Here is a 15,215-nt window from a genome sequence, read left to right as displayed (position 1 = left end):
CAGATCAGTGCATGGCAGCAGGGGGCAGAAGTGGAGATGTCCCATTTCCAGCATGCACATGAGAAGTATTTCCTGCAGAGGAAGTATCTTCTCCATGCCTGAAATCCTTCAGCTACATAAAGTGAATCTCTGCTGTTCTCACCCCCAGCCACGATCCACTTGATCTGTGCCTGCAGCTCTCAGTGCTGTGGTTCACACAGGCTCAGCAGAGCCACCGTCCTCACAGCTGAGATGTCCTCTCTCAGCTGACACCTGAAAAGAGACCAGCTTGACTGAAGAGCAGCCCTGTTCCATCATCCAGGACCTGCAGGTCTGTACCAACCCTGGCTCAGCCAGCCTGAAGGCACCGAAGCATCACCACGAGACCGGACTGATACAGCACTCCTGGGGGCAGGGAGTCACCTGGGCTGTTTGTCCCAGGAGCAAACAGATGAAAACTCTGCTCCTGTTGCTCAAACTGCCTGGAAAGGGGCAATTCTCAAACCTAGCTTAAAGGTCAGTGGAGCCACTGCTCTGACCCTACGTGGGAGGAATGCGGGTTTGTTGTCAAAAGTGTTCAGTTTTATTTGATTAAGAATTCAAAATGGGTTGAATTTTACTCTCCTCTGCTTTTCCCAGTAAGGAAAAGGCAAAAGATTCTTTTGGAAAGGGCTGATCTGGCAAGGTGGAGGTGACCAGGCTAGCTACAACTGCAGAGCCAGATTCACTGGGGCAGCTGGAGGAGCACAGACTGTCCGGAGGGCAGGTAGGTGATGTTGCGGGACCGGGAGAGCTGGTACGCGATGTCTTCAGCCGCCTCCAGCTTCCGCAGCTCAATCAGCCCGTCGCCTGCCGTGGCCAAGGAGTTGGCAATCAGCTCAGCTGCTTTGGAGTCTCCCTCAGCAGAGATGACAGCTGCTTTCTTCTGCTGCTCAGCCTGAAAGTAAATAGATGAGGAGGGGAATAAGCAACAGTGAAACAAGCAAAAGAGAAGATGCTCTTATGTGTGAAACGGAGATTCCCACTTCTCCACCCTACTGTTCTTTTCCCCAGTAGGAGAGCCAAGATAGAAGGTGGTTTTGTTTTAAAGCTGTAGCCTGCAGACTGTTTTTCTGCCTACTGTAGGGAAAATAAAGGTTGAAAAATCATCTTGAAATTGCCTTATCAGTCTTAACCTCATGAAACATTAACCCACCTAAGGGCACTCCTGGTAGAAAATTGTCTATGAAAGATTGGAGAACTTCAGTGGAGTTAAAACCAGGCCAGATAAACACTTCTACTGTTTAATCATCCTGGATTAATTCTGGGTGTAGTTGCAGGTTCTTGCAATCTCAACAGTGTTCTCAGAGCTGTGTGGGGTACTTTAACACTCTGTGCTTGTACAATGCTCACAGAGATCCACAGCTATCTAAGACTACCCAGCCTTACAGGCAGTTAACACTTCCAGGACACAGGGCCCCACCCACCCTGACAATGTCAAACACCACACAAAGCTTTGGCCAGCCCTCTCCAAAGTCCCAAACAGCAGGATCTCTTGGGTTGCAAATCTCAGCCCTGAACCCCATTTCTAACTGACACATCTTTCCCCAGCACTGTTTCCTCCCTCCCCCATGCAGTTCAGCACTCCAGGAAGACTGTAACACAGTATTAAAAGATAAACACCCCCCCCCCCCAAAGCCAACCTGAGGCTTGATCTACCCAATAGTCATATGCTGGGGCCAAGAACTGTGTCAGCATTATGACTCCATCAGTCAGATTCAAACAGGCAAGCTGTTCAGTGCAAGCCAGAGTGGGGAGGAGATCCCAGCAACCCCGAGTTCTCAGCAGGACAAGGTACCTTTTCCACAATGAATCTGGCTCGCTCTGCTTCTTGCTGGGCCACTTGCTTCATTTCCACCGCCTCTGTGAACTCCTTGCCAAAGGTCAGATGTGTCTGTGGGGCAGAAATCAAGCCAAGTCCACATGGCTGGGAGCAGCACTGCCGTGACCCACGCAGCTCCCACCACCCACAGAAGCATTTTCTCTCCACTTTAACACTACGAGCCCTGCAACAGTGGAGTCTGTCAACAAGCCTGAGCAGTGCAGCTTTCAAGGGCTTGTTCAAGGTCACCAAAGGCCAGTGACAAAACCAGAGGTACCGACTGGAGCTGGAGTCACTACATCCCATCCAAGTGCAGACAGCCCCACGTAGCTGAGCTTCCAGCCACTGATTCCCTTCTCCACCACGTGCTCCAAAGAGAAACATCAAAAAGGGAGAAGTCTTACCAAGGACACATCATCCAGAATGAGCCCAAAGGTTGCTGCTCTCTCCGTGAGGTCCTCGCTCACTTGCCTGGACACCAGCTCTCTCTGAGTAATCAATTCCCCAGCATCAAAGCGTGCCTGAAATCGGGATGGCCAGCACTGAGAAGGGACAGGGTCTCCACATCCTCCCTGACTCTGCACCTGCAAGCTCCAGGGTTTAACCTGGTTCTCCCAAAGCCAGCACACACCCAGCTGCCCAGGAGCCTGAAGTAAGGGGAAGGCTCAATGGCTGGGAGTTTTAAACATAAACCAGAGATCTTCAGCAGGCTGAAATTTAAGGTTACAAGAGGAGTCTCCCCCTCTCTCATCCTGGAAAGCAGAGCTAACAGCCAAGAGCAGCTAACAAAATTTCATTCCATCCAGAGATCATCCAACATCACTCAAGTCAGGCCAAGCAGGTGCCATGACCAAGACACAAACAATTGGTGTAGCTACAAACTGGCTTTTCAGGTGGAAAGAGAAGCCTTCTTCTGGAGCACAACATATTCCCCACCCCAGCAGGTCCCTCACTGCTAAAAAGAGGGGGAGAATCAGAGCCCCCAGCCCCTCTCACGCTGCCCTTACCACAACAGACTTGAGGATTTCAGTTGTGATGGAGGGCAGGACACGCTCGTCGTAGTCCTCCCCGATGCTGGTGAAAATGCGGGGTAACTGGGCAGTCACTGGTCTGAACAGGATACGCAACGTGATGTTCACGTTCTGTAGATCTGCAGGGAGAGAGTCCCCAGTTTAGTGACACGTTGCAGGGACAGAGACACCCCCAGGAGCTCTTCCCAGAGGAACTAAATGAGTAAAATAGCCAAACTATATATTTTTTTTGCCAGGAAGGTCTAACTATCCTCACTGTCCCTTCCAGCTGGGATCCAAATCCTCCTGAGGGGTTAAGATTTAAGCTCTGCTTTGTTTGTGATGCAAGGAATGATTTCCCCACTGAAAAAGCAGGGATTTAAAGGGACTGAAGGAAAGTTCCCCTGACCTGGTCTGTAACTCAAGATCAAACCATTCCCAACTCTGTGCCAAACTGGACTCGGCACATGGGGGATCTCCACATCCAAGGAATAAACTCCCACCCAAACACTCAGGTTGTGGAGGATCCCAGAACCTTGACTGTGGTAAGACCTTTTCTCCTGTCCCCCCAGCTGAGCAGCAGCAGGACAAGCCACAGACACCATCACCTGGCTCTCTTACCTGGTCCAAACACTCACCTTTGCTGCCAGTGATGACGGGAATGTTGCGGGGCCGAGAGCGGCAGTCAAAGATGATGGGTTTCTGCACCCAGGGGATGAGGAAGTGGGTGCCTTCTCCTACCACCGTGTCCTGCACCCCACGGAATCGGTCAAAGATAACAGCTCGGTGCCCAGCATCAACTGGAGGAGAACACAGCGTGTCAGAGGGAGGATGGAGCTGTGACTCCCAGCCCCCCAGCCCGCTCCCAATGGAGCATCTAACCAGGAAACCCTCTTGCTTGTGCAGCACACGAGGTGTAAACCAGCCCAGCCAGGCTTCGGGCTGCGCTCCCCCGATGCCACCAGCGGTAAGAGCAGAGAGCAGCCCAGATGCCGTTAACAACAAACCAACTGGAAGCGCCCGGCTCCCCCACTCACCGTTGTAGAGCGCAGAATTGACCACTCCGCCTGCAACGGCCAAGCCCAGGCCCAGCTTCCCGAGGCTCTCGAACACCTTCGCGGCCATGGCACCCGTCCAGCTCCGGCCCCTCCGCCGAGTCCCTCCTGACAAAGACCCGCCGGCCCCGCGTCAGGCGGGAAGGCCGGGGCCGGCCCCTCCAGCGCTGCCCCCCCGCCCCCCGCGGTACCCCCGCGGCCTCCCGCGTCTCGTCGCCAGGCCCGAAGCCCGAGGCCCCGCGGGGCCCTGCCCGCCCGCCCTGCGCTGCCCCAGCCCCCCGCGCCAGGCCCCTCCGTGCCGCCAACGTGCCCTGGCCGCCTCCCGCAGCCCCGGCCCCTCTCCCCGCTGCCCCCGAGGCCTCCCGCAGCCCCGGCCCCTCTCCCCGCAGCCCCGAGGCCTCCCGCCCCCGGACGCGGCCCAGGACCCACCGCGCCCTCCCGCTCCCTCCCCTCCCGCAGCGCCCCTGACCTCCACATGAATCCGCGGCCGCCCGCCCCAGCGCGCCTGCGCGCCGCCTTAACACGGCTGCTGCTCATTGGCCCCGCACTTCCCCCACAGCATTCTGGGACACGTAGTTTTATTGCTTTCCCCGCTGCCGGCCGGCTTAACGGCTCCCGGCGAGCCCCGCGGCGGCCCGTTGGCTGAGCAAGGCCGCTTCCTATTGGCTGCAGCCTGCCGCAGGGCCTCTTGGGAACTGTAGTCCCGGCGGAGCGCGGCCACGTGGGGCTGCCCCGGGGGCCCGGAGCGGCGCAGCGTGTGTCCGCTCCTCAGGCGGCTGAGAACGGGCCTGGAGAGGGGCTGGGCAGAGGGGCAGCGGGGCCTGCGGGGCGCGGCGGCGGCCGGGCGTGTTCGCAGCCCGGTGGCGATGCCGAGGAGGCACCCGAGGCGCCCGGCCGCGTGTCCCCCCACCCCGCCCCCCGCGGCACGGCCCCCGGGCCAGGCAGCCACCCGTCCCCTCTGGCGTGAGAAGCCAGGCAGACCCCGGCGCGGCCGCCCCCGGTGCTGGCAGGGGACAAAGGGCCCTTGTTCCCGGGCCGGCAGCCGTCCCGCGGGCCCGCAGCCCCGCGAGCGGGGCAGCCGATGCCGCTAGAGGGAAGCAGCGCTCTCCGCTCAGCGCCAGGAACGCTGCTTAAAGGGGAACACACCCCCCCCACACCCCCTAAAGCCACTGCTCGGGGAGCCCCCGGGAAGCCGCCTCCCCCCGTCCTGTCCCCACCCTGCCCCCTCCCTGGTGACGTGTCCCTGCGGTGTGACGCGGTTGGGCACAGGGGACTTCATCACCACCCCAGGTCACCCCCTCCCCGACAGCATCTCGGGGTGGGAAGGGCGCTGAACCCCCTCCCGTGGGGCCCAGCGGATCTCCGCAGCAATCGGGGAGCAGCGCGGCCCCCTCCGCAAGCTCAGAGGGTTCCCTTCCCTCCCCTGCTTGGCTCCCGAGAGGGAAACTGAGGCACGGAGCTGCTCAGCAGCCCCGCAGTCCCGTGCCACGGGCTCCCCGCGCTGCCCTTCGAGGGGGGTGATGGACGGGGGGAGGGTCCGCAGAGCGAGGGCGGGTCGCAGCTGATGTCCCCAAGCCCCAGCTCTCCCCCGCGGGCAGCTCCAGCCCCCTGTGTGCAGCCTGGGGTGGCCACGCTGAGACAGCTCCTGCCCGGGAAGGTCCTCCCGGGGGGTCCCCTGTGGCATCCAGGGTCCCCCCCAGGTCCCTGGCACAGCTGTGCAGACAGATGTGCAGTGGAAGACCCATCCTGTGCCTGGCAACGCTCCTTCCGAGGCCACAAAAGCTCTTTTGTGCCTCGGCAGCGCTGGGAAGTGGATGTTGAGAGGACCAGGCTGAGGTGAAGGTGTTTGGTGGTGGCACCCGGCTGAAATGGGGGTGCCCCATGGAGCCACAGCCGAGCCCTCAGGGACACCCCGAGCAAGACCTGCTGCTCTTGGTGCTTCCCCAAACCCTGAGGTGACCTCATCTGGGGGGGGGCAGCACATGGGGGGGTGTAACACTGAATTTTGGGTGCTCCTGCACCAACCCTCAGCCACCTGATGAACCCCAGGAGCATCTGCCCCCAGCACAGCCCACAGGACCAGCCCCCCCCACAGCCCATCACCGTCCCAGTGCATCCTCCCACCAACCTCTGGGCTCCCCCCCCCACCCCAGGATGACTTTCCCCAGGAGGCTTCTATCTCCTCCATCTAATCCAATAACAGCATCCTAATTGGTGGCAAAGCCACAGCTATAAACACCAAGAGATTTATTCCCTTTGACCTGAGATACACAGGGGGCACAATTCCAGCATCAAACCCGGGATTTATGGAACTGGGGGGGGGGGGGGGGGCAGGATTCTGCAGCCCCCCCCCATGCCCAGCATCACCCCATGGTGTGCACGTCACAGGGGCCATTGGGAGGGTGTTTGCTGCTGGGTTTGCTCAGCCCCCTGCCCTTTCCCTGGCTCTGGAAGAGGAGTTTTCCCATTGATGTGAAATAAAAAGGGAAAAGGGGAGAAAAGGCTGGTGGTGGGTGTGGGTTGGGGGGGGGGGGGGAAGAAAGGGTTTGGCTCAGGGCCTGGGATTTTAGGGTGGGGACCCCAGGAGTCGCCGGGTTGGAGCCGGTGACACCCGCGTGGCTGAAGGGGAGGAAAATGGGTCCTTTGTGTGAGGAATATCTGGGGGGTGATTCAGCCAGCGCTGGCGGTACCGGAGCCCCCGTGTTCAGGGGGGGCTGGGAAAGGGCTGCAGGGGGGGTGTGGGGTTGGTGTGGTGAGGTTTTGCTGGGGGGTTTGGGGGGCTGGAGGGGTTGGCTTCTGGGAGAAGCTGCCAGAAGCTTTCCTCATGCCTGAGAGAGTCAACAACCAGCTGGGCTTGAGGCTGGACCTGCCCGGGGCTGAGCCCATCAGAGGCGGTGGCAGCACCTCTGGGGAGCAGAGGTGGGTGGGGGGGAAGGAGTGAGGGGTGTTCCCACCAGAGGAGGGAGTGAGAAGATGTGAGAAGCTCTGCAGACACCAGGTCAGTGGAGAAGGGAGAGGAGGAGGAGGCGCTCCAGGTGCCAGACAGAAAGATTCCCCCACAGAGATGACCGTGGTGGAGTGGGTGTCCCCCCACAGCCCAGGGAGGATGATGATGGGTGATTCCCCTCATCCCATGGAGGTCCCCACGCTGGAGCGGGTGGAGACACCTGGAAGATGCTGTGACCTGGTGGGAAGCCCGTGCTGGAACAAGCTCCTGGCAGGACCTGCAGCCCCTGGAGAGAGGCACCCACACTGGAGCAGGTTTTCTAGGGGGAGACCTGTGACCCTGTGGGGGACCAGGCTGGAGTTTTCCTGTGGCTAGGAAAGCCCAGGGCTGCTGGTGGGCGACCTGGGCAGGTGTCAGGCCAGGACCATCTTCCAATCCTGGTACCTCTGGTGTGGGAGCTGTTGCTGGACGTTGACCATGTTTAAAGGTGGCTGGTGACTCGTCAGGTTCGGGATGGAGAGAGGAGCTGAGCATCCCCAAGGCAGCCCGGAGCATCCTGTGCCCCAGGGAAGCAGGCGGGTGGTGGCTGTGGAGGTCACCCCACAGCAGTGCTGGGCTGGGCCCCATCTCTGCGAGGAGATGGCAACGAGCTGCACCCCGTGCTTGAGCCTTTTAGGGAAGCTACTGGTGTCTGTCCACCACGTGCCGGGCGGGACATTCCTCCACCGGGCAAAGAACCGGCGACTTCAAGAAGTGGCTCATTGTCCTTGTGGCCAGACAGCCTGGCCCAGCTCCGGCCACCACGGCAGGAGAACAAAAACCCTCCTCTTCTCCAGCCCCCAGCCCAGCCCAGCGCTGCTCCTGAAAAATTTATGGCATGAAGTGTGCAAAGTGGGGGGAATCCGAGTGCCCGGCGACCCCGGGAAGGGCTGCGCCAGAGGGGAATGGGATTTGGGCAGGAATGAGCATTCCCAACCCAAAGCAGGGGTTTGCTTTGCACCCAGCGGGATGGGGTTGGTGCTGCTGCCCCGTTCCCACCCCCCCAGCCCCGCACGGGGGGTCCCAGCCTGAGCCCCCGGGCGGCCCCAGCCCCGCGCCCGCCACGTAACCCAGTTAAGTCTCAATAAGCGTTTCAATCTGATTAGTTAAACTGCATTAAAGCTCTGTGAGGACACGGCTCAGAGTGGAAACAGCCGTAATGTGATTTCAGCTGACTTCCCTGCCACGATTTGCAAGTCAAGAGGAATCGAATTAGGGCTGTTTTCGGTCTGAACTCTGTCCACACAGACCCCTAATGCAGCTTAATTAATTTGCTTTCAAATCAAGCCCGTCTCTCATTTGCACAGCTTCACCCAACCCGCCCCAGAGAACCAACATCCCCCCCTTCAGGCAGGAGACGGGGCCGGGCTGGGACCCCCATGCAGGCACAGGGCTTGACCGTGGGTTTGGGGATGGAAAGTCCTGAAAGGTTCAGAGAAAACCAGGATTATCCCTAATCCCATCCAGCAATAATCTGGGGTCACACCCTGTGCAGCAGCTGCCTGCCCTGGGCTCCCCAATACCCTGTGAGCTGGAGCATCCTGTGTCTCTGCTGCTGGGGTCCCAGCAGTGCCTGGGTGCTGGGACTGGGGGTTTTTTGGGCTCTCCTCGATGGTTATCACTGCTTAACAAAGTTTCCTCTGGCGTGGAAGCCAGCAGCCAGCTGAAACCGGCTGCATTAAGCCCAGCTCTGCTCCTGGGGAGGCTGCAGTGGCTGGGAACTGTCTGCCAGCAGCTCCGAGGAGGCCGAGGCTGAGCCAGAGAAAACTGAGACCTCCCCCCCCCAACCTCATCCCCAGATCCTCCAGCTGCTCCCCATCCTCTTCCTCTGCCTTCCACAGGGTGGGAGGGCTGCTCCAAAACACCCCTAGGGGGGCAGCTGCAGGGTGGGACATACCTCTCCTGCTGTGAGGAAGGGTCTCTCCATCTTCCCTTCCTTCCCAGCTCCCTTTTGCTCTGCAAAGGTAAAACAGCATCTCCGTAAAGGAGCTCCAATTAAAAGGGAGTTAATGACTTAATGAATCATAACCAGATCTGCTTGCATTAGCACGTGAACCACTGACCCTCTCTGGTTGTGGCTACCAGCTCTTTAATTGCCTACCTTTTTATTTCCTTCCCAGCAAATTGGCTGCTCCTGAAGTGTGCTGGGGGGAGGGAGTGGAGGAGGAGGGGTGGGGGGTGGACATAAAAGCCCAGCCTGGAAGGACTGAGCCCCCCTGCACCCCATCCCTGCGCTGCTGGCCCCAGCTCCATCCCCCATCATGGGCATTGGCAGCGCTGCAGGAAAGGGAGGCTGAAGTTACAACCCAAACTGAGGGGGGTTTGGGGTGCTGTACAACCCCCAGATGAAGTTTGGGTGCTGCTGTAGCATCCCCACCAGCCCAGGAGGACTCAGGGGGCTGGAGTCTCCTCCTCATTAATTGCTCGTTAATTCCCCATCACAGGGTGGGTTTTCCTTCCCTGTGCCCACCCAGGGATGCCACAAGAGCATCCCCTAAGAGGCACCTTCTCACCCCCCTGCTTTGGGGGGGGACACGGACCTGCAGACACCAGGAGACACCCAGCCCCCCCCGGGCTCCCTCCAGTGTTTCCCCCAGCCCTTCCTGGCACGGTCAGCATTCCCCTTGCCCCCCAAACACCAGCCCCCTGCACCCCCCTGAAAGGCAGCACCCACCCGTGGGTGCTCCGTGGGGGCTTGGGGAACCCCGGGACCCCCCTGAGGTGGAGAAGTCCTGGGGGTGGGAAGAGCAAAAGTGACAGTTCTGGGGGTGATGTGGACAGGGTTTGGTGGGGGTCCCACAAAAACCCTCCTGGGGGGTTTCATACGGCTCAGTGTAAGGGGGGGTGGGGCCTGGGGGATGCGGTTGGTGGGTCCCAGCCCCAGACAGCCGCATCCTGCCAGCCCCATCGCTGACCCCGACCCGGGGCTCCCCCACCCTGAGCCGAGACCAGCGGGACAGGTCCTGCCCCTCTCCCCCGCCAGCCCATCCCGGGGGACAATGGCACTTCAGTCTCGCCCGGCCGGCAGCAGCTGCCCGCACGGCCCTTCCGCCCCTGGGGGGACCACGATGCCCCCACCCCCCGGGGACAGCCCGGCCCCGCATCTCAGACCTGCGGCCCCGCTGGTTGTTTCCAGGGGGTCAGGAGAAGGTCTGGGACGGTTTCGTCTTCCTGTAGCGTCCTTAATTGCTCATTTATTTAATGCAATTAGTCCCAGGTGCTTGTTCTTGTCTGCCTGACCCCCCCGCCCCCCCCCCCCCCGGGATGAGTCTCCAGCCCAGCCGGGTTATTCCGAGCTGTGGGATCGATCGGCTGGTGAGGGGTGTCGGGACCCTCCCGCCGCTGAGCCAGGCTGACACCACCCTGACCTCGGTCCACCCCCTCACCCCACCCCTGCCAAGCTCAGCTGGTCCCCTCCACCCCCCCGTGCCCGTGGCAGGATGGGGTGGGGGGGTACCCCCCTGCGAGCCCCCCCCCCCCCAAGATGTCCAACCCCTGGGAGAGGCAGCACCAGCCTGAGCATCCCCAAAACCAGCCCCAGCTCCCAGTGCCAGCGTGGTGAGCTGGACAGGCAGCGCTGGGAGCAGGGACCGTCTCTGGGGGGGTAAAAAGCCTCCCCCTGCTTCTTGCCCCCCCCCATGTCTCAGAGGAGGCAGGAACGCTGCCGGGTGGGGGGAAACAATCTGGTGCTTTGTGGAAGCTGCTGGGGGGGTCAGGCAGCCCCTGGGGTACCGGGTGTCCCCAAAACACTGTGGGGGTCAGGCAGCCCCTGGGGTACCGGGTGTCCCCAAAACACTGTGGGGGTCAGGCAGCCCCTGGGGTACCGGGTGTCCCGCAGGCAGAGGGCTGGGACACACACACAAACCCCTCAGCTCTGAGTAGGGGCAGGAATCCCCAGCAAGAGCCAAGGGGGGGGCTTGGGGTCCCTGTGGGGGGGTTTCAGGCACAGGGAGGGGGTTACCCATCCCCAGCTCTCTGCCCCCTTGACACGACCTGTCCCACCGCTGCCTTTAGCAGCCTGTGGGGGTCCGGCGGCTGCTGCAGCCCCCAGTGAACACACAGACACACACACCCCCACCCCATCACCTCCAGCCCGGCCCTTTAACTCCTCCAGCTGCTAAAAGGCCGGGGGCTCCTCGTGCCAAACGCGTCCCCATCGCTCCCCGGGTATCGCTTCCCCGTGGCTCCCTCCCGGCGCTGTCATTCCCCGGCACCGTTAACAACCAGCAGCTCCCAGGGATTAAACCTTTTTGCTGCCTCTTTCTCCACACCCCCCAAATTTCAGGGCGCTTTAATTGCCTGCTAATTGATTCCTTAAATTCCCCGCTGACACACGCGAGGTTTAATTCACGGATACGGGGAGCAGGGGGCAGCTCAGGGGCAGCTCAGGGGCCGCCTGATCCAGCCTTAAGTCAGCTGCAGACGGAGCCGGGGAAAGATGCTGAGGAAGCCGGTTCTTTGTGGGCTGAGTGGCGGGGGCTGGCTGGGCTGGGAGGGGTGGGTGTTCTGGGGCAGCCCCAGGGGTTCAGCCCCCCCCAGTCGGGCTCCCAGGTCCTGAAAGCTGCTACTGAAACAGCCCCAAAGCCGGGTGGGCAAACTGGATGGACTCGGATGGACCCCGGGGGGGGGGTCTAGGGAAGGAATCCCCCCCCCATCCTCCTGCTCCGGGTCGCAGCTCCCCCCCAGCGCATCATCCATGGGATAAGACCTCACTGTCCCTGTGTCCTGCTTTGCTCTGCGAGGGGCAGAGCTGGGAAGCTGCCCCCAGCCCCCCCCCCCCCCCAATTCCCCCCCCAGCCCCCCCCAGCCAGGGAAGCCTTGGCAGCAGCGAGGAGAAGTAATGACTCCGACCACGAAGCGGAGATGAAACAACACTCTGGGTAATGGCTGCCCGTGGAGGAGGCTTTGAAGTTTATTGGAGCCAGACCTTCAGGGGCTGAGCGTGTCCCTGGGGGGGTAAGGGGGGGTTAACCCCGGGGGAAGCCCGGGTTCGTCTGCTCCTCCGGAGACACCGGCTGGACATCACGTCCCAGTGGGATCAGCCATCACCACCACTGCTTGGGGAGGTGCTGGGGTGTGTGTCCCCCCCCCCATCACACCCTGAGGAGGGGTTCCCCCAGCACTGGGACAGGGTGGGTGGCAGGAGCTAGGGGTGCTGGTCCCGGCTGGGGTTTAGTGCTGGGCTCTGCAGTAGGGATGCAGCTGGAGCAACCAGGAGGCTGGAGGCAGAGCTAATGGGAGGGGCTGGGGAGGGGCCTTGTGGGGGGGGCACTGAACCCCCACCTTGCAAAGCCAAACCTGCTCCCAGCGCCGGCTGTGGTCTGCAGGGAAGGGAGCAACAGCAAAAGCCTCTTCTCCTGCTGGGATGAAGGTTGAGTGGTCCAGGAAGCTGCAGCAGGATGCAGGGGCTGGGGGTGGGGGGAAGCAGAACCCCTCATCCCGAGGAGCTTTCGTGAAGCCAGGACGTGGATGCAGCCACCAGCTCTTCCCCCACCTCCCCTGCAGCGAAGGGGAAATCCTCAAATCATTTAATTCAATTAAGCCTTATGGTCGCTGCCAGTTAAATAGATGGATGGCAGGGACCTCTGCTCTCCCCTCTCCCAAAGCTGATCCTTCATTTCAAGCACTTCCCCAGCTCGGGCAGGAGGCTGCAGGGGAGGGGCTGGGGTGGAGGGAGTGGGGGGATGTTGAACACCCAGAAAGATGCATCCTGGGGGGGGCAGATCCTGCTGGAGCACCAGGTGCTGGGCAGCATTAGGGGTTTATTACTGTCCCAGCATCACTCAGGATGTGTAGTGGGACGGACCCGACCCAAGAACAAGCAGGACCTGGGGGGGAAACCTTTGCCCCCCCTTGATCCCTCCCAGGGATGTGGCTCGGGAGCAGCCGTGTTCCACGAGTGCTACAGGGGGTCTGGGACCTCCACCCTCCTTGGGTTTGGGAGAGGAGAGGCCAGTCCAGAGCCCCCCCTGCCCAAACCACCTTCATGCCCACGGGAGCAGCCGCACTGGGAGCTGATCCAGCCGGGAATGCCGACGGCAGGCAGGGCAGGGCTGTGCTGCCAGCTGCTGCTCACAGGCACTGAAAGGGTTAAACAAAAGCTGCTGAGTGAATAATAAAAACCAAAAAAAACCCTGGAGGGATTTTTTACCCTGATAGGAACGGGCCCCCCCCCTTCCTCCCAGCCCCCTCCCCAGCTTTCACACCCCCCCCCCCCCCCCGCCACGGGGTCTGCCCAGCACCAGGTTTGCTCCCCGGGGCCTTTGGATGGAGGTTTCATGGGGGTTAAGAAGCACCCAGAGTGTCACTGCTCAGAACGCTGCCCACAGCCCCTCGCTGCAAAGGGGGAGTGGGGCTGAGAGGGGGCAGGTTTGGGGGCTCTCCCTGGGGCAGGGTGGTGGTGTCTCCCCCAGGTACTGTGCAGGCTGTGGGCTGGCTCAGCCACGCACCCTCACGGGGGTTTATGCTGTATCCCCTCTGGAGCTGACCCAGCACGAGCCCTGCAGCCCCCCATCCTTCCCCACCACCCTCCTGCTGCCATAAAGGTGACCCTGGAGCTTGGTGACACCAGCAGGGCCACTGGAGGGGATGGGGATGGCTGGGATGGAGCGTGGCTGGGCGATACCCACGCCCCCCATGAGCAGAAGACAGTGGCAGAAAGCATCAGGCTGAGCTTCCCAAGAGCTGAAGGACAGCAGCAGACAGAAAAGGGACAGGGAGGCAGCAGGAAACAGGAGCAGGGAGCAGCCCCCACGTTTTGGGCACGTTGTTTATGTGGAATGATCCAGAGATGCCCTGGAGCTACAGGGGTGGGAGCTGCCACAGCAGATCACATCCCAGCACTGGCCCCCAGCTCAAACTGACCCAGCACAGCAGATTTGTGGGGCTGAGTTTACAGGTTTCTCTCAGAAAGACAAAAAGATGTCATGGGAAAAGCTGTTTCCCAGTTGCACTCCCCATTATCCCACCTGCACAGGGACCTGGCTTGGATGGGGGATTCCAGGAGCCTGGAAGAGCCCATCCCCAGCCCTTCCAGGATGCTCTGTGCTCACATCCCCAGGAGGTTGATGGGGATGTTCAGTTTTTATCCTGCCCTTTGCATACCCTGCTCACCCCTTCCTGGGAGGGCCCTGTGGCTTCTTTTCCAACTCAGTGGCAGCAACCAGGGTCCTCCAGAGCAAAACCACCTCCAGGATCCGAGCTGGAGAGCTGATGGCCCTGGGACCACCACAGCCTGCAGCCCCTGAGGATGGATGCTCTGCATCCCTGGCAGCACACACCTGCCAGTGAAAACACACGTGGAAAGGGCTGTTCTTCCCCAGGAGACTCCCAGGCAGCCCTTTGCTCCAGGGAATCCACTGGAGGAAAACTAAGCCCATGGCCCAAGCATCCCAGGCTGGCCAGCGGCTCTTCCCAGGGCACTGGTACAAGGGATGGGCTTCCAGCATCCTCTGTGCCCCGGGATGCTCAGGGCTGGAAGTGGGGTGTGTGCACAAATACAAACCCTCCTCCCCAGCTGCTCTGAGCTGCTGGCTGCTTTGGGATCCCTCAGCGAGGGATGGAGATGCCTCTTTCTTCCCAGGCAGTGATTCAGCCCATGGTGGATATAAATTGTCCCTGGCAGATTCCTGTCCCTCCCCATTGACTGAAAGGAGACCAGAGCAGCTGCATTATTCATAGAAGCATCTCAGCCTGATGCCCAGGGTGGAGATGCAGCTTCCAGAGCACACACTGAGCACCCAGCACCCCCTGTGCTGGTTCAAGCCTTGGAAGATCAGTCAGAGAGACCAAGCCCAGGTTCATCTCCCCCTCTCTGGAGCCTTCCCTTCATCCCTGCTACTAACAGGGGTTGTGTCACCCCAAAAGCACCCCTGAGATTGCAATGAGGAGCAGCAGGATGCGACCCAGGGAGCTTATTATCACCTAGACATGGATTTAACAGCACAAAGGCTCCAGCATCCAGGCTGTGGATGCTGCTGCCAGGGAAGCTCCAGCCCAGATTCCTGGAAGGCTTCAGCTTCTGAGCATCCCTTTGTAGGGAACCTGAAAGGGATGAATGAGCAGATGGGTGAATGAGGCTCCCTGGGAGGAAAGCAGCTCTGCTGCTCTGTTTCTGGGTCATCTGGTCAAGGCAAGGTCTGGGAGCTGGTTGAATAACTCCAGTGCATCTCCCAGCTCGAGGAAAGATAACAGCGATCCCACCCTGCTTCTCAGCTTGCTCTGGAGCAGGTTGCATATGGGGAGAGAAAGGAGACAGCCAGTGATGCTCCAGGCCATAAATTAACCTCAGGGTTTCCTAATGGGACCCTGATTTATCTCCTGCC

The 15,215-nt window shown here is 60.6% G+C and overlaps 1 protein-coding gene across 1 annotated transcript; it reads right to left on the bottom strand.

The window, feature by feature from the left end:
• Window positions 1-539: 539 nt before the first annotated feature.
• Window positions 540-4,396, bottom strand: PHB1 (prohibitin 1). The gene is made up of 7 exons (XM_084275540.1): window positions 4,375-4,396; window positions 3,888-4,013; window positions 3,489-3,650; window positions 2,848-2,990; window positions 2,245-2,361; window positions 1,817-1,912; window positions 540-916 (listed from the first exon to the last, which is right to left on the bottom strand). Exons 2-7 carry the CDS (start codon window positions 3,973-3,975, stop codon window positions 704-706), a joined length of 819 nt encoding a protein of 272 aa, XP_084131666.1. The 5' UTR covers window positions 3,976-4,013; window positions 4,375-4,396; the 3' UTR covers window positions 540-703.
• Between the last annotated feature and the right edge of the window lie 10,819 nt (window positions 4,397-15,215).

This window comes from Gallinula chloropus (assembly GCF_964237585.1).
Source record: "Gallinula chloropus genome assembly, chromosome: 26".
Taxonomy (NCBI): Eukaryota; Metazoa; Chordata; class Aves; order Gruiformes; family Rallidae; genus Gallinula; species Gallinula chloropus.
This window is presented reverse-complemented; position numbering and strand designations above follow the sequence as displayed.